Raw genomic sequence first — 26597 nt, forward strand, 5'->3', positions numbered from 1 at the left:
TTTTATTTATTTGTTTGTTTGTTTATTTATGCATGCTATAAATAAATAAAGTCAGATTTTCTCTTCTGCTCTGGTATTTTTATCAGGAATGCTTGAAAGTCATCTGTTTCATTAAATTTTATTCAAATCAATTTCCCCTCCCCTGTAGAATTATACTTAGTTTTGTTGGGTAGATTACTTTTGGTTGTAATCCTAGCTCCTTTTCTTTATATTATAGTATATTCCAAGTATACTGCTTGTTGCTTTCTTATGGTGGTATCTGCTTAATCATGTGTCATCATGACTTTGGCTCTGTGGTATTTGACTTTTTTCTTTCTGGCTATTTATAGAATTTTCTCCTTGAACTGGGAGTTCTGTATATTACGTATTACATTCCTGGGTGTTTTTATTTTGGGATTTCTTTCAAGAGGTTACTTGGTAGATTCTTTGAATTCCTACTTTGCCCTATGGTTCTAATATACCTGTGCAGTTTTCTTTTATATTTTCTTGAAATATGATGCCTAGATTCTTTATTTGCTTTCACATAATCCAGTGATTATTAAATTACCTTTCTTCCATCTTTTTTTCCAGGTTATTTTTCCTTTGAGATTTTTCAGATTTACTTCATTTCCAATCTTTTGACTTTGTTTTGCTGTCTCTTGATGTCTCATGAAGTCATTTACTTCCACTTGGCCACTTTCAATTTTTAAATAGTTATTTTCTAGAGTGAGGTTTTGCATTTCTTTTATTTGGCCCATTCTGATTTTTAAAGATTTCTTTTCTTTTCTATTTTCTTTTCTTCTCTTTTTCTTTTTTCTTTCTTTTCTTTTCTTTTCTTTTTTTGTGGGACAGTGAGGTTTAAGTGACTTGCTCAGGGTTACATGCTAGTATGTGTTAAGTGTCTGAGGGTAAGGGTTAGGGTTAGGTGCTCTATCTACTGTGCTACCTAGGTGCCCAAGAATTATTTTCTTCAGTATTTTTTGTACATATTTTATGAAGCTGTTAATTCTCTTTTCATAATTTTCTTGCATAGCTCTCATTTCTACTTTATCTTTTTTTTTTTTTTTTGGCAGGGCAATGAAGGTTAAGTGACTTGCCCAGGGTCACACAACTAGTTAATGTCAAGTGTCTGAAGCTGGATTTGAACTCAGGTTCTCCTGAATCCAAGGCCAGTGCTTTTATCCACTGTGCCACCTATCTGCCCCCTCTACTTTATCTTCTTTCATTCTTATTTGATTTTTTAAATATTTTTTGCCCCTTTTTTCTTTTTTAAATCTTTTTAACTCTAAAGGAACTTTTGTTGGTCTTGTATCCAAACACATTTTCCTTTGAGACTTTGCTTGTAGATGTTTTCAAGTCATTGTCTTCTTCTGTGTTTGTGTCTTGATCTTCTCTCTCACCATATTAGTTCTTTTTCCCTTTTTTCTGGGCCAGTGAGGGTTAAGTGACTTGCCCAGGGTCACACAGCTAGTAAGTGTCAAGTGTCTGATGCCAGATTTGAACTCAGGTCCTCCTGAATCCACAGCCAGTGTTTTATCCACTGCGCCACCTAGCTGCCCCCACCATATCCCATTCTTGACTTTGGACTGTAGATATCTGGCTTGAGATACTCGTCTGGGCTTCTGCAAATTTTTGGTGCTTTCAGAGAGATCTTATCCCAGAAAAGGTCCGTTCACTGCCCTTCTGTTTTTCTCTCTGCAAATTTCTGACCTGATTTGGGTCTCTTGGCTTATATATAGTTGAATTTCAATGGACTGCTGCTGGATTCAGTCACAATTAGCCCCTTGGGAGGTTCTGCAGTTTGACAATAACTGAAACAGTGGCACCTTCTTGGTTTTGGCCTCTTGCCTTGGTTTATTGCACTGCAGACTTATGTGTATGACTGAAGATTAGAACAGAATCCCCATTCTCTATTTAGTCTTAGATCTATAAAATGATGTTTCTGCATCTTATTCCTTACTCCTTACAGGGGTAGGGCCCTTGCTCCCTTAAGACTGTGACCATAACTGCTTCTCTCTACTGTGGAACTGTGACCCAGAATTGGGTAATGGTGGACAGAGCTGTTATAGGGCACCTGTTCCTAATCCCAGTTCTAATACAGGGGTCCCCTGGGATCCCTTTCTGTCTAGATATTCAGTCCCCTTACTGTTCCTGGGCACTAGGATGCTCTCTGCTGCTGCTGCCCCCATAGCCTACTGCCACTTCCATACTTCTATTTCTGGGCAACTGGCCAGCCCCATCTCCAGTATACTTCCATCTCTCTATCTTTCTAAGTTGCTATGGGCTGGAAAAACAACTCACTGTGACTTTAGGCTTTACTAATTAGTATTTGGTCTGCAGCTCTAAATATGTCATTGTAGGGTAGGATATGAAGGTGAATTGTTAGCTATTACTCCACCATCTTGACTCTGTTCCTTCCTTTTTTTTTTTTTCCCTCTGCGATTGCTTGAAATATGGTTTCCGGGTTTTTTGTTTGGTCATGATTTTTAGGATTTCTATGACTCTTAAAATTATTGTTCCTTGACCTGTTTTTCAGGTTATTTTTTTTAAATTGCAGATACTTCATTTTTTCTTCCTTTTTTCAATATATTAACTTTATTTTAATTTTTTCTGTTTATCTCATAGAGTTACTGCATTTTGTTTGATTCATTCTACTTTCAGAAAACCCATTATTTTGGTAAGGTTCCTTGTTATTAGTGTCCCCCCCCCCCCCCCCCCCGCTTTATTTTTGCCTTTTTGTCCCTAGAGTTTACCACAAAGCTCCTGTTGCATCTTATTAACCTCAATATAAAACATAAAATCCTTTCTTTGGAATTCAAAGCCCTTCACAATCTGGCACCTTTCAACCTCTCTAGTCTTAGACTTTTCTACTTCCTCAATTACTCTTGGATTCAGTGATACTGGTTTCCTTGTTGCTCTTTGAACAAGATTCATCATCACTATATTGGATATTTTCAGGGGATTTCCCCAATATCTAATGTACCAACTGTAAGGTCTAAAATTCTAGCTGTGATGTCTAAAATCTAATGAGTGGTTGCCTTGAATAAGAAAACGTATAGCACCAATCTTTGGGCATTAAGTAGTTATTAAAGTATATTAGGGTTTATTGAGTAAAGAGAAACATGTGGATAAAGTATGAGATTTGTCTACTTTACCTATCCTGCCTGTCCCTGCCATAAAGCCGCAGTCTGGAACCCAAAAGCCCTGGCTTCCTCTGTGGCTTCTCCCAGAAGCCACCTGTGAAACAGGAAACAGGGCTGTCCACACACACAGCTCCAAGCTAATTGGCTGGTAACACAGATTGACAGGACCCACAGACTGCAGACATCACTTCCGGATGCTAAGTCACATGCGTTCTTTTCAGGGTGGAGCTTCCCTGCAATATCTTTCTTTCTTTCTTTTTTTGTTTTTTGTTTTGTTTGTTTTTTGGAGGGGCAATGAGGGTTAAGTGACTTGACCAAGGTCATGCAAGCTAGTAAGTGTTGTGTCTGAGGCTGGATTTGAACTCAGGTCCTACTGAATCCAAGGCCAGTGCTTTATCCACTGTGCCACCTAGCTGCCCACCACAATATCTTTCTTTTCTTTTTTTTTCTTTTTAATAAGGCAACTGGGGTTAAGTGACTTGCCCAGGGTCACACAGCTAGTAAGTGTTAAGTGTCTGAGGCCAGATTTGAACTCAGGTACTCCTGAATCCAGGGCTGGTGCTCTATCCACTGCGCCATCTAGCTGCCCCACAATATCTTTCTAAACAGGTTGGTAGTGCTCTAATTCTCACATCTCCTTCCTCATATCCTCTTTCTGTCTTCCCTGGCTTCTTTCATATTCTAGCTAAAATCCTGCCTTCTATGAGAAACCTTTCCTGATTGTTCTTAGTGCCTGGCATGAAGTGTCGTCCTTCTATTATTTTTCTCTGGTTAGTTTGCTTCATATCTTGTTTCAGTTAAGTTGTTTTCCTGTTGTCTCCCTCATTATTATACTATGATCTTGAGAGGATTTTGCCTTTCTTTGTATTCTGAGCTCTTAGTATAGTGACTGGCACATGCTTAAATGCTTATTTTATCACTGGCATATATGTAGAAATGTTTGTTGATTTGATTTACCTTTTTGTTCCAAGCTCTTCTCTTTACAAGTTTTTTTCTCTTAAGAGCTCTCATTTAGGGTTTTGTTTTTTTATTTTGCCTAATTTCTTACAGGTTTAGTTCTTTTTTTTTGCCACGGCCGCCCCCCCCCCCCCAGGTTTTATTAGCATTTTCTCATATTCGTTGTAGAGTACCTTTCTTCTCCTGAGTTTATCTTTTGGGCTTCTCTTAAATCCTAATATTTTTTCATTGTGTGTTCAGCTTTTTATTTTGTTTAATCATATTTACAACTTTGTTTCTTAGATCAAGACCTGTAGTAATGCTAGATTCCATCTTCTCTGGATCTTGTTGATAACAAGGCCTATGCTGGCTTCCTCAGAATGGCCCTTCTGCTATTGGATGCCTGCCTTTTGATTGGACATTGTGCTCTAGCCTCTATCTCTGACCTTTAGCTTTAACATCTTCTACCCTGGCATCCCTGATTTCTGACTGGTGAACCTTTACTGTTTCTAGCCTGGACCAACTATGCTACTTTCTAGCCATCTTCAAATTACCATGCTCCATCTTATCCATGCTCTACCTCTTAATCAGATTTCAACCTTTCTTTCCGAGAAAGGTCATGTCAGTCAGTTGCTCAAACACAAAACAGTTGCAAACACCTTGTCCATCCCTTTTCCATGTGTATTACCTTTCTCAGACAAGCCAAGAAACCATTTTACTTGTTTTTATTGCTATCCCTAGTACTTAGGTGCATTAATTAATTAATTCATCCATCCATCCATCTGAGTGGCCCTTTTCCCAGGATTCATCTGTGCATTTATTTTTGACCTCACAGAGCCCCCAGGGTTTAGACTTGTTCTCCTAAGTTTTCACTTTCCTCTCTACGGTGACTCTTCTTTCAGCCTCCCCAGTTTTGCTTGTTCTTCCGTGGAGTTCTGGATTAGATTCAGGAGCTTTACTTCTGTTTCTTACTAGTTTCCTTTCTCATTGCTCATTCTTGGGTCCTTTTCATATACATATTGGGATATCTTTGAGAACTTGGTTCCTCTGTGACATCTTGGGAAGAATTTTCTCCAATTATTTAAATCTTTCTCTTTTTTTTAAGGAATATTTTGTAATTGTATTTGGCAGTGTCAATTGACTCCCAGATATTTTGCAGTTATTTTGAGTAGAATTTCATTTTCTATCATTTAGTCTTGGTTTTTTTCCTTATATGTGTGTTGATTATTTTTCTGTGGATTTATTTTGTATCTTGATACTTTGCTGGAAGTATTAATTGATTGACTTTTCTAATTCTCTGATTTCTAAGTAAATCATCATTTCATTAGGGAGCATTTATTCAACTATTTGTTGATTCTTATTTGCTTTTGTTCTCTTGTTCTTACGCTAGCATTTTTAGAACAATACCAAATTATATTATGGAGAGTTGTCATACTTGCTTTATTTTATTTTATTTTATTTTTGGAATAGTTTATAATTATCAGTCGGTCAGCAAGTACTCAAGTGTTTACTATGTACTAGGTACTGCTAACACTCATTTATAATGGTAATATTAACAGCACATTAAGGGTTGCAGAATGCTTTACAAATGCTGTCTCCTTTGATCCTCACAACTTTATATGGTTGATTTTATAGTTATTCCCATTTTATAGATGAGGAAATTGAGCTAAGTGACTTGTTTGGGTATCTCAGTTTCTCTCAACTTTCAAGTACTATATGAATGCTAGGTTTTATAATAGATTAGTATTATATTTTTTCAAAGGCTTTTCCTACTTCTGTTGATATAATTATATCATTTTTTCGTTTAGTATGCTTTCTTAGGTTAGTTTCCTCAGTATTGAACTATGTTTGCCTCATAGTGAATAAAATTTTCATGTGTATTTTGTTGTCCTTTTGCTAGAATTTCTTTTAAAATCTCCATATCATTATTTATTAGTGTCAGTTGTCATTCTGTGTTTTATCCCTCCCAGATTTAGGTGTTAGGAACATATTTCTTTTGTAAAAGGAGTTTGGTAGAGGGCTCCCTCTCTCAATTATTGAGAACAATATATGACAGAAGTATTAATTGTTTAAATATTTAATAACATTTATCTTTAAGTCTGTACCAGTTTCCTTCCCCAATTCCCTTTTGTAGTTGTTTAATGGCTTACTTAGTTTTCTTTCTGAAAGAGCATTTCTTTTTCTAGTGTTCCCCTTTTCCTGATCATTGCATAGTCTTGCTTATGTTGTATGGTTTTAGCATAGTGTTTCTTCTTTTCTGCAGGTGGAGACCGTTACGATTTGCCAGGCCAGAATTAATGAAGATCTTACATGATTCAGTAGATGATTCCTACAAACGCCTCATTTATCCTCTCCTCTGTAGAGAGTACAGGTATATAGCACATGTGCTTTATTTTCCACGCACACAGACACACATGCACACATATGGCTTATTATATAACAATTACTCAACAATTATGTAATGCAAAAAACTGATATACAATTATCAGCATCTTGATATGAACCCTCATTGCTCTCTTTTGGAACTCTTAAAAATAGACCACAAAATTACTCTTGCTTGGTGAGCTTCAGATACTGTTAGCAATATGGGATCATTTGAAACTTTGTATTTCTAATGGAGCCGAATAACCATGCTGAAGAAATGAATTTTAAAAGGAGACTTGGAAAAGAAGAAGCAGTAAATATGAGAAATTAATGAGTGTTTGTTAGAGATGGTTTTTGGAGGACAGAGAGCCAGGGAAAATACAGAGCAATAGAAAATGTGTTTTGTTTACAATACTGAAGAAGGAAGAAGATCATTGGTAAATAGGAGGGTTTCTTTTTGGAGAAATACTTAGTAGCTATGATGAGCAAATGCTATTAAAACATGAAAATAGGCTTCTGAAAGAGTATACTGGATATACCGTGCTATAAAAGCCAGGAGAAGATCAAACAGATGCAAAGAAGGGTTGTTAGTAGGTGAGAAATGAGATGAAAGCCAATGGGGGGGGCATGTCCTTATTGTTATACCTCATTAGTCAATTCTTACTACTCCTTTTTCCTCTTAACTTTGGTTGGCACTTCATTTTTAGATCCAAATATTCCTTTTGCATATTTCTTTGTTAGGTTATTTCTTGTGGATCATACTCATGAATATTTTTATTATTTGAACCAGAATTACTCTGAACTTTAAGGATTTAGCTGAATCTTCATTAGCCCCAGGATATCTAGCAGCCTGTTTCCTTTCCTTGGTATAATTGGATGCCTACCTCAGAAGAGTCTAGGGCTGGAAGTTTTGGGCAAAGGCCATGGAAACATGGATGGAGCGCTCTAACCAAAACTTCTTACTGAAGTCCTTACGCCACATTATTTTCATATTTTCTTTCTTGACCCTTAATCTAAAACTTTTAAATTCTTTTCAAACCTCTTTTGAGTAACTTTCCATCTTTTACCTTTTTTTTTTTCTTGTGGGGCAATGGGGGTTAAGTGACTTGCCCTGGGTTATACAGCTAGTAAGTGTCAAGTGTCTGCAGCTGGATTTGAATTCAGGTCCTCCTGAATCCAGGGCTGGTGCTTTATCTACTGTGCCACCTAGCTACCCTCCCATCTTTTATTTTTTAAGTGATGCAGCAAAATTTTTCCAAGGCCATATTGGAACTTTGTATTCTTTTTTTTGTTTGTTTGTTTTTTGGTGGGGCAATGGGGGTTAAGTGACTTGCCCAGGGTCACACAGCTAGTAAGTGTTAAGTGTCTGAGGCTGGATTTGAACTCAGGTACTCCTGAATCCAGGGCTGGTGCTTTATCCACTGCGCCACCCAGCTGCCCCTACTTTGTATTCTTTTTGATTAAGAAAAGGAGAGAAATTTAATTTATGCACTGGTAGTACTGGTTACACTCATCTACCATTTCTCTCTTTGTTCTTTTTTTTTTTTTAAGTAAGGCGATTGGGGTTAAGTGACTTACCCAGGGTCACACAGCTGGTAAGTGTTAAGTGTCTGAGGTCGGATTTGAACTCAGGTACTCCTGACTCCACGGCTGGGGCTCTATCTACTATTTCTCTCTTAAACCTTTAGTGAACTAGTTCAACTTGACACCATCGTCTTTTCTTAAGTCCCTTGCACTCTTACCTGTTATTGGTCTTACTCTTTGAAGCCCCAGTCTTCAATTATTCCTCTCATCTTCTGCTTTCAGTCTTGTGGTAATGAGTAGCTGTGCCTTCAGGTCTCATCTTATTTTGGAAATAATTTTGGAAAGGTGAACGAAGATAGTTTGAAATTTGATAAATTGCTTGAATAAGCAATTTGGAAAGATCATCTTGTTTCTTCAATATTATTATTATTTTTTCTATTTATATGTATATATATATATTTCATTAAACATTTTCTAATAACTTATACATTTTTCTCTGTTTTTTTCTTTTTTAAAAAAAATATTTTTATTTGTAATTTTGAGTTCCAATTTTTGTCCCTCTCCCCTACCCTCCCCCAAGGCAACAATCATATATGGGTTATACATGTATGATTATGTAAAAATTACCATATTTGCCATTTTGTACAAGAAAACGATTAAAAGAAAAAAAATGAAAGAAAGTAAAGAATAGCATGCTTCAGTCTGTTCATCAATATCAATTCTTTCTTTGGAGGAGCATAGTATGTTTCATCAATAGTCCTTTGGGATTGCCTTTAATCATTGTATTGTTGAGAATAGTCAAGTCATTCACAGTTCTTCAAACAATATTGCTGTCTTTGTGTACAATGTTCTCTTGGTTCTGCTCACTTCACAATCAGTATTATTTTCCTGAATTATGGTTTTATACCACAGCATTGAATTTCTGTTTCTTAATTTATCATGTGTTGTGTAACACACCCTTCTCCCTGCTCCCCCAAGTCACACAGTGACTTTTTGTGAGAAGGGATTGAGGATAAAATATAGAAAATGTGGTAAAAAGTTTTAACAGTCGGTTGGATAATGGAGAGACGCTAGTTTTTTTTAGGACCACCCTTTTGGGGAGGAGACCAACAGCATGAGCTACGCACACCAGTCCGCCTGCGACGCACGCCAGATTGCCTGCTGAGCACTTGACTTCTGGGGTGCGAGCTTAAAAGGCAAGGAGAGAACGGAAGTGGGGCCTTTTTTCCTGCTCCGTTGGTCTCCTGGCTGCGCTGCACAGACAGATGCTGACTGGAGTTTGACTTGGCCTGGCTCTCGGTTAACAGCACGGGCTTGACTTGGTCTCTCTTCCCAAAGGTGGCCTTGGGTTTTGGTGAGTTTTATATGGAATATAGACTAAGCCTCTACTTAAGACGATTTGTATTGTATTTCTACTTTCCTATCCTTCTAATCAACATCACCTTGTGACTACCATACAATAAAAGCTCTAACTAGAAAACCAGAAGCTTCTTCCATTTACTAGTCTGGGAGATAAATTAAGGGAAAGGTTAAGTAGGGGAGATTTATGATCTAATATCCAATTTTAATCTCACAAAATAAAAAAGTTCACAGTTAGAGAATGCTTTGAAATTTTGTATGAAATTTCATATAATGCAGCAATGAACAAAAATTTTTTTTTGACTGGAGTTATGATTTTATCAAGGCAACTGGGTGGTGCAGTAGATAGAGTGCTGAGCCTGGAGTCAGGATGACCTGAGTTCAAATTTGGCCTAAGATGCTTAGTAGCTGTGTGACCTTGAGCAAGTCACTTAACCCTGCTTCCCTCAGTTTCTTCATCTATAAAATGAGTTGGAGAAGAAAATGGCAACCAGAAGGGGTCACAAAGTATCAGTTATGGTTAAAACAACTGAACAGCAACATGATTTTATCAGTTTATAGAGCTCCTGTTGGGAAGATTTTTTTTTTTATCAGTAGTGATCTGCACCTGGATTAAGCTATTTGAAATAATGAGAGGTTCTATGGCTTGCCTTGGGCCATCCAGCCAGTATGAATCATAGGTAGGACTGGAATCCAGGTTGTCCTGGGCCAGGTCTCTATCCCTCCTAGTCTATCCTGCTTCTCAGTAACAAAAATATCCTTGAAATAATTCTTGGCTTTGGTGTTTCTCTCTTTTTTTCTTTTTTCTTTTTTTTTTTTTTTTTGCAGGGCAGTGGGGGTTAAGTGACTTGCCCAAGGTCACACAGCTAGTAAGTGTCAAGTGTTTGAGGCCGGATTTGAACTCAGGAACTCCTGAATCCAGGGCCGGTGCTTTATCTACTGTGCCACCTAGCCGCCCCTGGTGTTTCTCTCAATAAATCCATTTGTTTTATTTAAAACTCTGGGAGAATGGTTGTGTCAAACCATTAAAAAAAAAAAATCTTTTCCAGGATTGTAGATTGGAAAGAAGAAAAACTAACATCTTTCTTTCTTTCTTTCCCTTTTTTTTGGTGGGGGTGTGTCTTCTAAGATCAAAACTTACATCAGATGCAGAGAAGGAATCAATAATGATGTTTGGAAGAAACCTCAGACAGCTACTTCTAACAAGCCCTGTTCCAGGACGAACCTTGATGGGAGTGGATCCTGGTTACAAACATGGCTGCAAGTTAGCCATTATTTCTCCCACCAGTGAGTGCCTTTCTTGATATTTCCTATGAATAATTATATAGATTATAATAATCTCATTTAGCTGAGTTTTTTTTAATAAACAATAACTTCATTCTCTTATCAAGGCTCCTAAAACTTCTAGATGATCAGCATCACAGTTGTTACTATAGGGGTTAATTGAAATTTTCTTTTTTCCCCACTTCATTTTTCACTTTACCTGGGGATGTTGAGTTATTTTCATTTGTTACTGTATTAAAAGGTGGCATACTTCTGGAAGATTTTGTTATATAGGTTTATTGTTTCATGACGATAAGTAAAGGAGACTGGTGTTCCATCATAGCTTGTCATTGTGTTTCTGATGTTTTATGTTAAGCCAGGCACTTTTAGGAAGAATTGGAAAGAAGGGAAACTGTTTTGTCTCTAATCACAGGCATTGTGAATTTTAAATAAAATTCATATCCTTCAGCTAAGGTAGTGCTTTTAGATTCAGGGTGAGCTCTTTTACAGTGATGTGTTAATTACTTGGGACATTTTGACACAGTTTAGTTTTTTTTGCAGCAATGTTTGTGTGTGTTCTTTTACTGACACTAGGCTGATCACAAATGTCTGACCTTGACCAGATGAAATCAGATTGAGCTCCTACCTTTAGATATTCTCTGACAGTTGAGTACAGTATTTCATGCGAAACATGCATGTTTTGTTGTGTTGTTTTATTATGTTGTTAATTCTTCTGGTTTTAAGATGGATATTCTTTAAGGAAATTTATGAGTTGTAACAAAGAATATTTTTCAATGACTCTTAGAGCGATTATATCAACTGTTGATGTAGAAAAGTCAAGTATTTCAAGGATTTTTCAAGTTCACTGTGGAACAGGATAATTCCTATTCAAGCTCAAAGGAAAGAGGGTTTTTTTGTTTGTTTGTTTTTAAAAGAACTGACAGAATTTTGCTGCAAAACAGCCTAATGCAAAGAAAAGCAAGCATGATCTTTCAAAGGGACCTTACAGCTGAAGGAGTTGATACTGATGCCTCTGCAGTAAGGCCATAGGCTTCTTGAAGTTAGAAGAACTAAAAGAAGACCAGTAAAAAAATGAGCAACTGAGAACCATTGTTATGAAGAAAGAATGTTTTTTCCTGGGTAAGGACGACTAGACATGGACAAAGGTTATTTTTACTGATGAAATTCACTTATTCATTCAAGCATATACTAAAACTATAGTCAGAAGAAGGCCTAATGAATCTGTAGAATATCTACCCCGCCATAATGTATTGAGTTGTTTTTTTTTTAAGCTTCCAGTGAGCCTGGAAGTCTTATCCCCATTGAGGGAGTGATGAACTCTGATAAATATATTGATATATACAGAAGCTGAATTGTTCCAGAATTACAGCAGTTCTCATGTGTTAATGGAATACTATAACACTTTGTTGTACCAGGCCACATAGGTCATGAAAGATTTAAGAAATGTTACCAAGTGATGAGATTTCCTAGGAAATTACCTGCTTTGAATCCCATTGAAAAATTTGGATATTATCAAGGATAGATTTGGGAAAATGGACCATCCATCTAAAGTATGCTAATATCTATTCTGATAAAATATGGTTTCATGATGAAGAATTTGAGAATATATAACTCAATGCCAAATTGTTTAAAATACAAGTGATTGAAGCAAAGGAAGGACATATATGCTTGTATGGTTTTTTTTTGGTGGGGCAATGGGGGTTAAGTGACTTGCCCAGGGTCACACAGCTAGTGTCAAGTGTCTGAGGCTGGATTTGAACTCAGGTACTCCTGAATCCAGGGCCAGTGCTTTATCCACTGTGCCACCTAGCTGTCCCTAGGACATATATGTTAGAGGGTTTTTTTTTAAAGATGTAAAATGTTCTGATCTTCATTTTGCTAATAAATTTACTTTGTGCCAAGTAATTCTTATATCACTGGAAATTCAATGATTTTAGCCTTTCCATAGAATATGCATATAAAAATAAAAGGTTGCCACTATTAAATACATTTTCCTGTAAGGTATTTCTAGAACTTATTTGATATATCTCTTTAGAAATACTTTCTTCCCTCATAGAAGAGGGCAAAGGACCCTCATGTCCAAAAATATTTATAGCAGCTGTCTTTGTGGTGGCAAAGAATTGGAAATTGAGGGAGTCCTCATCAGTTGGGGAATGGCTAAACAAATTGTGGTATATGAATGTATTGGAATACTATTGTGCCATAACAAACGTTGAGCAGGAGGAGTTCAGAGAAACCTGGAAGGACTTATATGAACTGATGCCGACTGAGAGGAGCAGAACCAGCAGAACATTGTACACAGTAACAGCAATATTGTGTGATGAACAATGGTGATAGACTTGGCTCTTCTCAGCAGTGCAATGATCCAAAACAATTTCAAAGAACTCATGATAGAAAATGTTCTCAACATCCAGAAAAAAGAACTGTGGATTATGAATGCAGATTGAACCATACTGTTTCTACTTTTGGGCTGTTTTTTCCCCCTTTCTTTTTTGAGTTTTTTCCCTTGTGCTCTGATTCTTCTTTCACAATATGACTAATGCAGAAATATGTTTAATGTGATTGTACATATATAACCTATATCATATTGCTTTCCATCTTGGGGAGGAGGGAGGGAAGGAAGGGTGGGTGAAAAATTTGGAACTAAAAATCCTATGAAAACAAACGTTGAAAACTATCCTTACATGTAACTAGAAAATAATAAGATATTTTAATTTTTTAAAAAAAGAAATACTTTCTTCCCTTTAAAAAAAAACAAACTTTTCCCATGAAGGTGACTACATTTGCCAGTGAAAAATGTAACGAACTCTTAACCTGAGGTTGTTATAATAGGTCATTCTTCTTCAAATGATTCTTGTGAACTCAAGATATAATAATCCCATTTCATTTCTTTTTATATTTCTTGAGTTTGTGTCTTTAGGAAATTATATGGTTGCTTTTTTCTTGAATCCTGAATGATTTAAATTTTCTCAAATAACAAATCCATCTGCAAAATAGCTAAAATGAAAATGCCTTCATCTTCGAGTTAGAAAATATAGGGTAGGGGTGGCTAGGTGGCACAGTAGATAAAGCACCGGCCCTGGATTCAGGAGTACCTGAGTTCAAATCCGGCCTCAGACACTTGACACATACTAGTTGTGTGACCCTGGGCAAGTCACTTAACCCCCATTGCCCCGCCAAAAAAGAAAAAAAAAGAAAAGAAAATATAGGGTAGTATAGTATAGTATAGTATAGTATAGTATAGTATAGTATAGTATAGTATAGTATAGTATAGTAATTTCCTTGTGGATGTTCATATTACTTAGTGGATCTGTTTAAAAACAAAACTAAATGAGGACAGTGATGCTACTTTTTGGGGGGGTTGGGGTGAAGCAATTGGGGTTAAATGACTTTCCCAGGGTCACACAGCTAGTAAGTGCCAAGTGTCTGAGGGCCGGATTTGAATTCAGGTCTTTCTGAATCCAGGGCTGGAGCTCTATCCACTGCGCCACCTAGCTGCCCCAGTGATGCTAATTTAAAATTTTTTTTTTAAGTGATGCTACTTTTAACAATAAATAGGATAGCTTTTTTTTTTTTTTTTTACAATAGTATAGTATTAATGCTTTCTTCACAGCAACTATATCTTTCCCATACTTCTGATAGATAATCCTAGGTTTAGGAGGCTTTTGCTAGCCCAAGTCTGCCACTTGGTACTACTTGACTCTGTGCAAGATATTAACACTTCTGGGTCTTAGGTTCTCTATCTGTAAAGTCAGGGGATGGATTTGGTAGTCACTAAGGATCATTTGAAATTAAGTGTTTTTTGGGGGGTGGGGTGGGGCAATGAGGGTTAAGTGACTTGCCCAGGGTCACACAGCTAGTAAGTGTCAAGTGTCTGAGGCTGGATTTAAACTCAGGTCCTCCTGAATCCAGGGCCAGTGCTTTATCCACTGAGCCACCTAGCTGCCCCTGAGATTAAGCTTGATGATGATATGTAAATCAAGCAGGCAGGTTTTCATAAACAGTATTCTGTAACAAACATCCTTACAGTCTTACAACTCATTGAAAAATACAAAAAAATGTAAAAGTACAAAGAATAAAATTCCATTGTATTTTTTAGCTGTTGAAAAAAATCCACATTAATTCAGTAGAATATGATGCCAGTTTAAAGTCTCTGTACTCTAACAAGTAATTTCCCATAACTGTCTCATGTCTTTTCTAAAGATGTTTTGAGGAATAAATGGAAAAGTAATTGAAACTAATCAGTTATTCACAGTAGACAACTGAAACTTCCACATGGTCTTAAATCTATTTTAACCATTTGCAAGTTCAATAAATAGTGAAAATAACTAATTTCTTTTGATTTTCCTTTGCAGAAGAGGAAAAGCAGCAATCATTGATTAAATGTTTATTGTATTACAGGGATTGTGGTTAAATGCTGGAGATACAGAGATAAAATTGAAACATTTCCTTCCTTTGAGGAACTTGCATTCTAGTCAGGAGAAAAGTGTGTGTGTGTGTGTGTGTGTGTGTGTGTGTGTGTGTGTGTGTGTACACATACATACACATCTTGTATATATGTACAAGATAGATGCAAGGTAATATCTATCTGTCTATCTATATGTATAAGTGTGTGTATACACACACACACACACACACACACACACACACACAGAGGATAGATGCAGGTTAATCACTGATTCAGGAGTAACAAGGTGCAGTGTGTAAAGTGCCAGGCCTGCAGTCAGAAAGCTCAACTTCTTGAGTTCAAATCTGGGCTTCAAACACTTCACTTACTGTGACCCATGTCACATCACTTACCCTGTTTCCCTCAGTTTCCTCACCTGTAAAATCAGATGGATAAGGAAACAGCAAGCCACTTCAGTATCTTTTCCAAGGAAACCCCAAATGGGGTCACAGAGAATGGAATGAGGTTTAAATATAACAAATTAGGGATTCACTGAGATCAGGAAAAGCAGCTTGAATTCTCTTGAAGGAGACTAGGGATTACAGAAGATGAGGGTGAATAGGGAGTGTGCATTTCTGGCACAGGGAATAGACAGTGCATAAGCATGTAGATATGAAATGAACTGTCATGTGTATAGAAAAATAAGGTCAGTTGAGGACATAAAGTGCATGAAGGGTTGTAATGTGTAATAGACTGAAAAGGCAAGGAGAGGACAGGTTTTGAAGAGCTTCAAATGCCAAATAGAGGAGTTTACTTTTGATTCTAGTTGTCATGAGGATCCACTGGAGTATATTGGGAAGAGGAATGATGTGATCAGACCTGGTCTTTAGGAAAATCATTTTGGCAACTGTTTGGAAGATGGATTGGAGTAGTAAGATGCCTAAAGCACAGGGTCTGCTTAGGAGGCTATTGCAGTAAACAAGTTCACAGGTGCTAAGGATCCAGAATAAGATAGTTGTGAGCTGAGAGAAGAGGACAGATGCAGAGATATTGTGGAGGTAGAAATAGTAAGATTTGGCAACATAATAGGTATATGGAGTGAAGGCCAGTGAAGAGTCAAGGATAAAACCAAGGTTGTGAACCTGGATGGCTGGAAACCAGTAGATTGTTCCTGCATTCTGCTGGTTCAGAGTGACAGGTCTGCAGGCTCCCCTTTGGTCTGGAATTCCTACCCTGGTTATTCTGATATAGACTTTAGACTCTGGTTGGTGCTGGAACTGTGACCATTCTGTGCTCCTGATGTCAGAGCTACACAGCTGCTACTTCCTTCTGACTTTGTTCATTGCTCAGTAACAGTCCATGATGGCTCCTTCTCCTTGAACACTATACCCTATGGCATGAATCCCTCTCTGTCTGTCTTGGATCTGGGTACTGTAATGATTGGATGATGCCACCTGCTGGAGACTTACTGTAGGAAAGCTCCGCCATGAAGGAAGGTCTTTGAGGGCAGTACCATGCGTCTTTTCTTCTGTGTCAGGAAGTGACGTTTGCTGGTGGGAGGAGGAAGGGGGAGCTGGGCGCTCTGCTTCTCTCTCTTTTCCTGAGGACACTGGTGGAGAAGGGAGCTAGAAATGCGCTCTCCCTTTAATAGATAGGAATCTAGGCCTTTCTCTCTCTCTTTACCAAATTCTTATTTTCCTTAATAAATGCTTAAAAGTCTAACTCTTGCTAAAGCTTATAATATATTGGCGACCACTCATTAGATATTTTAGACAGACTAGCTAGAACTTTAGCCCTTAACAGTACGAAATTGTAGAGCTGCCAGTTAGTACTTACTCTGCACCCTGCAGAAGGTAGCTCCTTCTGATGGTGGTCTGATAGCTTTTTTTGCCTTGCTTCACATTCTATGTCTTTTCATTTTGTTTCTGCACTTTTCCTTGCTACCTCTTTCCTATTCGCCACAGACCTCTCTGTATCCCTCTGCTGACCTGGTCTAGAATAATGATTTACTGTGATTTTTTTCCCCTTGGATTTCCTGATAAAGATTTTGTCACATTTTCTAGATTTTTGTAGAGGAGTCATGGGGGGAGTTTGACTGTACTTCTACTTGCTATTCCTCCATCTTGGCTCTGCCTCCAGATGCCTGCTATGTTCAAAGCATTATGTTAGGCGCTGTAGGGAGACAGAAAGAAAAAAAATAGCCCTTGCCCTCCAGGAGCTTTCAGAATTCAGGAGGAATGCATCAGGCATGCACGTAATTACAAATTAATTTCAAGGGGAAAAGGCACAAACAATTGAAATCATTAAAGACATCATGAAGGAGTTGAGAGCTGATTGGGGAATAACTAGTAGGTTATTTTCTTGGGAATGAACAGTTCATTAAAAGGAGTAATATGAAATAAGACTGGAAAATTAGGTGGGGGCTCAATTATGGAGAGTTTTAAGTCGTGGTCTGAAGATTTACCATTTTTTGTTAAAGACCATAGGGAGATATTGAACACCTTTGAGTGTGGTTGTGATAAAAATCTGTGTTTTAGAAATATTAATCTAGTAGCTATGTGGAAGTTGACTTGGAAAGAGGAGAGAGAGGAGGCAAGGAGACTTAAGTCTTGAGTTACTGCAGCTATCAAGGTGAGAGGTGATGAGGGCCTGAAGCTAGAGTAGAGATTGTGTGGATAGGTGTAGAGAAGAAGATGAATGAGAAAGATATGGTGAAGATAGGATTGAAAGGAGTTGGCAGTAATAGAACTTAGAGGTATGAAGAATAAAGAATTGTCAAGGATGATTTCTAGGTTGTAAACCTGTTCTAATAAAAAGATGTTGGTGTCTTTAGCAGAAACTGAAAAGTACTAATGAGAGATGTGTTTTTGAGGAAATATAATGAACTCTGTTTTGGACATTTTGATTTACAATTGTTGCAGATCCTTGAAGTGCTGATAACTAGAAGGAAATTGATTTTATGGGACTGGAGTTAAAGGGAGATATTAGGATTGGATATGTAGATTCATCTGTTCAGAGATAATAATCCAGTCCAGGAGAACTGATGAGATAAGCAGGTTAGAATCTATAGAGAAAAAGAGAGAAGATGGTGTAGGATAGGACATTTCAAATTGCTCACTCTTTGTGGAAGAAGAGTGATGATGCCACAAAGTAGACTGAGAATGAGCGGTCAGAGAGTGTCATGGGAAGGGTATAGTCAGCAGTGTTGATATGTGCAGAGAGGTCAAATAGAATGAGGATTAAGAAAAGACTGTTAATTTAGCCCTTAAGAGTTTGTTGGTAGTCCTTAGAGAAAGTAGTTTTAGTCATAGTCTGGTTGAAAGCCATAAATGGGAGGTGTGGAATGACTTTCAAAGGGAAAATATATATAAACAATAGTTTCAGGGAATTAAGGGTCATGTGAACACCTGGCAAATTTTCTGAGCAGCAAAGTAGGATTCAGTGGTAGGAAAGAGAGAATGTGAGAGAAAAGTCCTTCAAGTGATTGAGGGGGCAAGCCCTTGGTAGAAAATGAAGGGGATTAAATTACAAGCAGAAGGCCTAGCCTCTACCTTTGGATTCAGGAGCCAAGGATGAAAGAGCTGGGGATGATGTTAAAGAATTTTGAGATATAGTGTAGGAGAAAGGTGGGAGTTTGTGATGGATGAACTTGGGTTTTTTTTTTTTTCAGTTAAAGGGGAAGCTGTGTTCTCATTTTACTACTACTTATAATCTTTGCCCATCCTCCTTTATAAAATTTTGCAAAGGAGTTCATATTCCAAACTAGTGTTGTCTGTGGTTGCCATGTGTCTTCATTTGAAAAGATCAAATGTTTTCTGATGGAGTTGGCTCCTTTATTTTCTTTGTTGTATTGATTGCTATACATAGTTTACAGTTCTATAGGAAATGGTATTAGTATTTGATACACACTGTCTGCCCCATTTTCCATTTTTCAGTGTTTTTGAATTGGTCAATCTGAAGTTGGTTTTTTTGTTTTTGTTTTTGCAGGGCCATGAGGGTTAAGTGACTTGCCCAGGGTCACACAGCTAGTAAGTGTTAAGTGTCTGAGGCCGGATTTGAACTCAGGTCCTCCTGAATCTAGGGCCGGTGCTTTTCCATTGTGCCACCTAGCTGCCCCCTGAAGTTGTTTTTAATTACAATGTCTTCATTTTATCTTCATTTTTCTGATATTGGTGTTGATTTTGATCTTTGTTCTAACAAGATGATTGTTCATATACAGATATAGTTTAGCAATGACTTTTACATTAATTAGTAACTAGTTTTCTGTCCAAGTCTGTCTTTACCTTTCTTTGTATCCCTAGTGCTTAGTACAGTGCCTGGTACATAGTAAGCATTTAAAAGGTGCTTCTTGACTTGACTTCATATATAAGACAATAGCTGTGTAACCTAGAGATGTAACTTCTCAGAACCTCAGTTTCCTTACCTCTAGAATGAGGATAATAATTGATGTCACCTTTCTCAAGAGTTGTTGTCGAGATCAAATGAAATAATGTGTACTGCAAACATTAAAGAATCACATAAATTTTTTGTGATGCTTTTTATGGTGTGTTGTTTTTACCAGCTCCTAAGATCATCTTGAAGAAAATGTGCACGATGTACAGAGCGAAGCTTCTTTGTCATCCACAAGCCTTGGGTCTCTTTTTAGTCTCTACTCAGGAGTAGAGCCACATTTTCCAATGTATTTTTTTGCATTCCTCCCTTATGCCCAATTTTCTGTTAAAATCACTGAATGTTAAAGTATATGTTTCCTTAATTTGTAGAATATTATGCACTTTATTTCATTCTCCAAAGAATTTATCTTCTCATTTTCTGCAACACAAAAAAACTGAAGTTATCTTCAGAATGGTCTTTTTTGCTCAAGTTCATTCTGAACACTACAATATAAAATGATTTATCAAGCATAAAATAATGGGTTTTTTAAAATTGCTTTCAGGTGATAATAAAACCAAATCCTTCAACTCCTTTAATTACCTTTCCAAGGAGAAACAGTGAGCAAATATTATTTTTAGCTGCAATTTCCTATTTCTTTTGGTATCATTTGTAGAAAAAAAATTCAAAATTGACTTTACTTAGTCCCCTCAGTGGTATGTTGTCATTGTATAAGCATTTTACATTTAGAAGACCTTCATTTAATTTGAAACTATGCCCAAAGGCCTATAAAACTGCATACCCTTTAACTCAACAGTACCATTCTTAGATCTGTACCCCAAAGAAATAAAAGAAAAAGAAAAATGACCTATATGTGCCAACATTTATAACTGTACTTTTTGTGTAGGCAAAGAATTAGAAATTGACGGGATGCCCATCTGTTGGGGAAGTGGCTGAACATGTTGTGGCAAAAGATTATGATGGAATATTAATGTGCTATAAGAAATGATGAGCAGAATGCTTACAGAATAATCTGGGAAGATTTACATAAACTGATGCAAAGTGAAATGAGCAGAACCAGGAGAACATTATATATACTAATAGGAATATTGTATGCTAATCAATTGTGAATGACTTAGCTATGCTCATAAATACAGTGATCCAAAACAATTCCTAAGGACTTAAGGTGAAAAATGCTATCTACTGCTACAGAAAGAACTGATGGAGGGGGCAGTTAGGTGGCTCAGTGGATAAAGCACCGGCCCTGGATTCAGGAGGACCTGAGTTCAAATCTGGCCTCAGACGCTTGACACTTACTAGCTGTGTGACTCTGGGCAAGTCACTTAACCCTCATTGCCCAGAAAGAAAGAAAAAAAGAACTGATGGAGTCTGAATGGTGATTGAAGCACACTTTTTTTTTTGGTTCGCTTTTTCTTTTGCAACATGGTAACATGGAAACATTTTACGTGACTACACATGTATAATCCATATCAAATTACTTTCCTTCTCAAGGAGGGGAAGGAGGGAGGGAGAAATAGGTAACTCAAAAATAAAAAGAGGATATTAAAAAGCTTTGTTTACATGCAGTTGAGAAAAAATTAAATGTAAAAAAAGACCTGCAATTAAATTAATAGACACACATATGTATAGTCTAAAAACTTTAAGTCTTAGCAGCCTCTGCCCCTTTTTCTGCCATTTAATTCCTGAAGAAGCAGATGATTGCCCAAGACTTAAGACTATTATAAATGTTTCTTGAGTTGTAATAGCCAAATAATTTATTACCAAGTAGCTAGAATATCTACACATCTTTCTGTACTTAGTGATTCTTGGAAAGTAGGAGGAAGGTATTGTGTGATGATATTTCTGTGATGTAGACAGTAGCAAGACCCCAAAGTACACAGGGATAGTCTTGATTTAGTGAATGTAATTCAAATTCTTTTGAAATGCACTGTCAAACCATTCCCCTTTCCTCTTAAAGCTTGCCAGACTTTAAGTTTGGATATAGTCAAGTTGACAGTATCTTTGGTTTTTTCAAATTCTAATTAAATGGCTTTCATTTTTTATTTCTCTAAGGTCAGATACTTCATACTGATGTGGTCTACTTGCATTCAGGACAAGGATTCCGAGAAGCAGAGAAGTTAAAAAGGCTGTTGCTGAATTTCAAGTATGAAAACATAACTTTCTGGTAGCTTATTCAACTAGGAAGATCCATAAAGGAGTGTGTAAAAGGGGGAAGAGCCTTCATATAAGTGGAGAGAAGGCATTGCATAAATAGCCATGTCTCAAGAGAGGAGGATATATTTGGAAACTCAAAGGAACTATTTTTGTTTACCAATGCTAGACATTTTATTTTTCTATTTAAGCTTTTCTCCCATACTTATTAAGCACTAGACTCATTGTTCCCATAGACAGTCCGTAGGAGTTCTTGAAAACATGGCCAGTCATGTAATTAGCCATGAAGTATTTCGTGTTGTGGTTTTTGAATGCTTTTCTTCTTGAGAAATGTTCTTTTTTAAGTAAGTGTATCTAGTAACAAGTGTTATGTTAGATTGATATTTGTTAGTGTTAAGAGTGTGAGTATTTGACAGGAGAAATACTGTATAAAATACTGTGTATCACCATGGACATCTGGGAAATATAGGACAGAAACATTATTAGGTTTGAGAAGAGATCTTGAGAAATCATCTGATCTCTCCCTTTGTAGCTAGTTGGGATCATCTTAAGGCAGTTGAACATTTTTCCTACTTGCATTAGGACCTTGCTAGACATTGTATATTTGGGTTTAATCTTGGATTTTTGGACCAAGTGACATTTTTACTTGTTTCTCTGTTTAAGACCATGTAATGTAATGTAATTCCAAACTCTAATTTGGCCACTTTTTTTTTAAATTTTTTTTTTTTTTACAAAGACATCCTACTTAATTACTTACTTACTTACTTAATTATTATTTTTTTTTTTAGTGAGGCAATTGGGGTTAAGTGACTTGCCCAGGGTCACACAGCTAGTAAGTCTTAAGTGTCTGAGGCCAGATTTGAACTCAGGTACTCCTGACTCCAGGGCCGGTGCTCTATCCACTGCTCCACCTAGCTGCCCCAATTTGGCCACATTTTAATGACCATTTTTAAAAATGCTGTCGAGTTGGGGCAGCCAGGTGATGCAGTGGACAGAGCACTGGACCTGGATTTAGAAGGATCTGAGTTCAAATCTGGCTTCAGACACTTGACACTTACTAGCTGTGTGACCCTGGGCAAGTCACTTAACCCCCATTGCCCCGCCATAAACCAAAACCAAAAAACCAAATATATATATATATATATATCCTGTCAAGTTTCCAAGTCAAAAGGAAAATTGATTATCCTGGGAACATGGGGCATATGGGTAACAAGTCCATTTTTCTTCATCATCATCATCAATGGTAAGCAATGGTATGTGCCAAAATGCAGGCACCAATTAAAGAGTACCTACTTTGGAATGCATTTTCTCATTGCTGATTGTGAAGGTATGACTATTAGTTTGCTACTTTTGTGAGACTTTTTTTTTTCCTTTTAAAGCTGTAGCACTGTAGTGATTGGAAATGGGACTGCCTGCCGTGAGACAGAAGCTTACTTTGCAGATCTGATAATGAAAAAATACTTTGCACCACTAGATGTTGTTTACTGGTAAGGATGTTTTAGGATTTGTTTCATAATATATTTTGATAGTGCTTGTAACTTTTATGGATGCTTCTGATATCTTCCTTTTCCCACATTTTTTTATGATTACCCTTTTTATTTGACTGATTATTTCCTAAGTCAGAGTTTCTTCTGAAGACATTGGTATTGATAATAGTTGTTGTACTTTTTAACATAGTGAGGCCAAAGGTCTCTTTCCCAGAATGCTGTGTAATAGTAGAAGTGAAGTCAGAGTGTTCCTCAGAATAGCCGAGGTAGCAGAAAGTCAGGATTCCTTGATTCCTTATAACACCATAAGTATTGAGGAATTTGAGGAAATGTAGATTGTGATTGATAGAACTATTTTTGTGGCTTTGATGCACTTTATAGTTTCAGACTAAAGTAATACTTTAAAGAAGTCCTTTTGTTTGGTTCTCATTTGTCCTTTTATCAGATTTTAGTTAAATTGAGTGTATTGGTAAGCTCCAAAAATTTTTAGAGAGGATATGAACTGAAAATTTATATAACAGTATATATGGATATGAAGTAGAAGTGATGAGTACATTTAAGGCGTTAGATCTCGTAGAGTGACTAAAGAATGATGGACAGGGGTTTTCAGTATTGTATAGGAGGTAGCAGCAAAAAACATTCCAAAGAATAAGAAGAACAAAGAAGCAAAATGGCAATCCGATGAAGCTTTACACATAGCTAAAGAAAGAAGGAAAGCAAAGGGAAAGGGAAAAAGGAAAGATATGCTCAGCTGAATGCAGAATTCCAGAAAACAGCAAGGAGAGATGAGAATGTTCTCTGTCATGAGCAATGCAGGAAAAGTAGAAGAAGACAATAGAATGGGAAAGATAAGGGAGCTCCTCAAGAAAATTAGAACTGTCAGAGGAATGTTTCATGCAAAAATGGGCATGATAAAAGCCAGAAATGGTAAGGACTTAACAGAAGCTGAAGAGATGAAGAAGAGGGAGACAGGTTTATATAGGAGAACTATAAAAAAAAGATTTTTTAAATCACTGATAAACATACTGGTGCAGTTACTGATCTAGAATCAGATATCCTGGAGAATGAAGTCAGGTGGGCCTTAGGAAGCATTGCTAACAATAAGGCTAGTAGAAGTGATGAAATTCCAGCTGAGCTATTTAAAATCCTAAAAGATGATGCTGTTAACATGTTTCACTCACTATGCCAGAAAATTTGGAAAACTCAACAGTGGCCTCTGGATTGAAAAAGATTATTTTACATCCCAGTCGTAAAGAAGGGCAATGCCAAGGAATGTTCAAATTACTGAATAATTGTCTTCATTTCACATGCCAGCAAGGTTGTGCTTAGGATTTTGCAAACTAGGCTTTAGAAATCTTTAAACCAATAATTACCAGAAGAGCATGTTGGTTTTCAAAGAGGCAGAGGAACTAGAGACCAAATTGTCAATATTCACTGGATTATGGAGAAAGCAGAGGCATTCCAGAACATCTGCTTCTACTTCATTGACTACACTAAAGCCTTTGACTATGTGGATCACAACCAAATGTGGCAAGTCCTCAAAGAGATGGAAGTACCAGATTATCTTGTTTCTTGAAGAACCTGTATGTGGGTCAAAAAGAAACAGAACTAAATATGGAACAACTGATTGGTTTAAGACTGGAAAGAGAGTATGGCAGGTCTGTATATTGTCACTTTATTTGTTTAACTTATATCCAGAGGGGCAGCTAGGTGGCACAGTGGATAAAGCACCAGCCCTGGATTCAGGAAACCTGAGTTCAAAGCCTCAGCTTTGAGTTCCAGCCTCAGACACTTGATACTTACTAGCTGTGTGACACTGGGCAAGTCACTTAACCCCCATTGCCCTGAAAAAACAAAACAATAGTAACTTATATGCAGGATACATCATGTGAAATGCTAGGCTGGATAAATAAAAAGCCAGAATTAAGATTGTTGGGAGAAATATCAGCAATCTCAGATATGCAGATATGCCCCTCTGTTGGCAGAAAGTAAAGAATAATTAAGAAGCTTCTTGATGAGGGTGAAAGAGGAGTGTGTAAAAACTGGCTTGAAGCTTAATAAAAATTAAACAGATCTTGGTAACTGATCCCCTCATTCCTGGCAAATAGTGAGAAAAGAAATGGAAGCAGTGTCAGATTTTATATTCTTGGGCTCAAAGATCACTGCAGACAGTGACCACAGCCATGAAATTAAAAGATGCTTGCTATGACAAATCTGGACAGCATACTAAAAAGCAGAGATATCACCTTGCCAGAAAGGTCCGTCTAGTCAAAGATATGGTTTTTCTAGTAGCAATGTATGGCTGTGAGAATTGGACTATAAGGAAAGCTGAGCACTGCAGAATCGATGCTTTCAAATTGTATGCTGGAAAAGAATTTTGTGAGTCCCATGGACAGCAAGGAGATCAAATCAGTTGGTACTTAAAGACATTAATTCAGACTATTCACTGGAAGGTCAGATGTGCTCTAGCCAAAAGATGGGGTCATAAGAACCTCAAATCACAATTAATCTTTACAGTAGGGTTGTGGAGAAAGTCTTGTATTATAAACAGAATACAAATTGGTGCAATTTTTATTTTAAAAAAATAGAATAGCAGTGAAAGTAAAGTGCTTTGAAATGTGAAACTATTTCTAAATATTCATTCCTTAGACATTTGAGTCACACAAACCTTCTAAATTATCAAGAATAAAAAAAAATCTACATTTTATAAATTATTGATTAAAGTATTGACATATTGGTGCAGTTATTCTGTAATTAAATTTAGCAACTTGCTTTTAGGAAATTAAGTAGTTTTTATTACCATAGTAGAGGATAATTTTTTTTCTTTTTTAATTCTACATATCATCAATGCTAGTACTTTCTTCAGTGTTGATACTTGTTCTGAAAGTCCAGAGCTCAACACATCTTTGTCTTCTTATATTCTTTGTCTCTACTTCAGTATGGCAATAGAAATGTTCCTAGGTAGGGGCGGCTAGGTGGCGCAGTGGATAAAGCACTGGCCCTGGATTCAGGAATACCTGAGTTCAAATCCGGCCTCAGACACTTGACACTTACTAGCTGTGTGACCCTGGGCAAGTCACTTAACCCCCATTGCCCCACCAAAAAAAAAAAAAAAATGATCCTAGGTTCTTGAAAGCTATGCCAAATGAGAAGTTCTGTCATGCTGTGGAAGCTTTGAGTGTGGTCTGAGTAATAAACTAAATCTGTTTTCTGAGGATCTGTTTTTCATAAGTATGAAGAGGCTCTAATAAGTAGTAGTCTGGCTGCTTGGTGATCAATTAAATTTTTTTTGTTTTTTGTTTTTTTTTGTTGTTTTTTATTTTAAATGAGGCAATTTGGGTTAAGTGACTTGCCCAGGGTCACACAGCTAGTAAGTGTTAAGTGTCTGAGGCCGGATTTGAACCCAGGTCCTCCTGACTCCAGGGCCGGTGCTCTATCCACTGCGCCACCTAGCTGCCCCTCAATTAATTTTTGTTCAACAGCATTCCTTGAAATAAAAGTACAAAATGGGTTCTCAGTCCTATGTGGTTCCTTTTCACATGGTGGCAGCATGATAGAAAATAGAAAATGCTAAAAATAATAGTTTTTAGGCAG

At 37.0% G+C, this 26597-nt stretch overlaps 1 protein-coding gene across 4 annotated transcripts in view; it reads left to right on the top strand.

The window, feature by feature from the left end:
- SRBD1 (S1 RNA binding domain 1) overlaps positions 1–26597 on the top strand; it is a 296284-nt gene that overhangs the window by 75613 nt on the left and 194074 nt on the right. For all 4 annotated transcript variants that reach the window (XM_043989808.1, XM_043989812.1, XM_043989811.1 and 1 more), the window contains 4 exons: positions 6322–6429; positions 10435–10592; positions 21418–21508; positions 22896–23003. In XM_043989808.1, coding sequence (XP_043845743.1) covers positions 6322–6429; positions 10435–10592; positions 21418–21508; positions 22896–23003 — 465 coding nt within the window. The remainder of the gene's footprint in view (positions 1–6321; positions 6430–10434; positions 10593–21417; positions 21509–22895; positions 23004–26597) is intronic.

This window comes from Dromiciops gliroides, chromosome 2 (assembly GCF_019393635.1).
Source record: "Dromiciops gliroides isolate mDroGli1 chromosome 2, mDroGli1.pri, whole genome shotgun sequence".
Taxonomy (NCBI): Eukaryota; Metazoa; Chordata; class Mammalia; order Microbiotheria; family Microbiotheriidae; genus Dromiciops; species Dromiciops gliroides.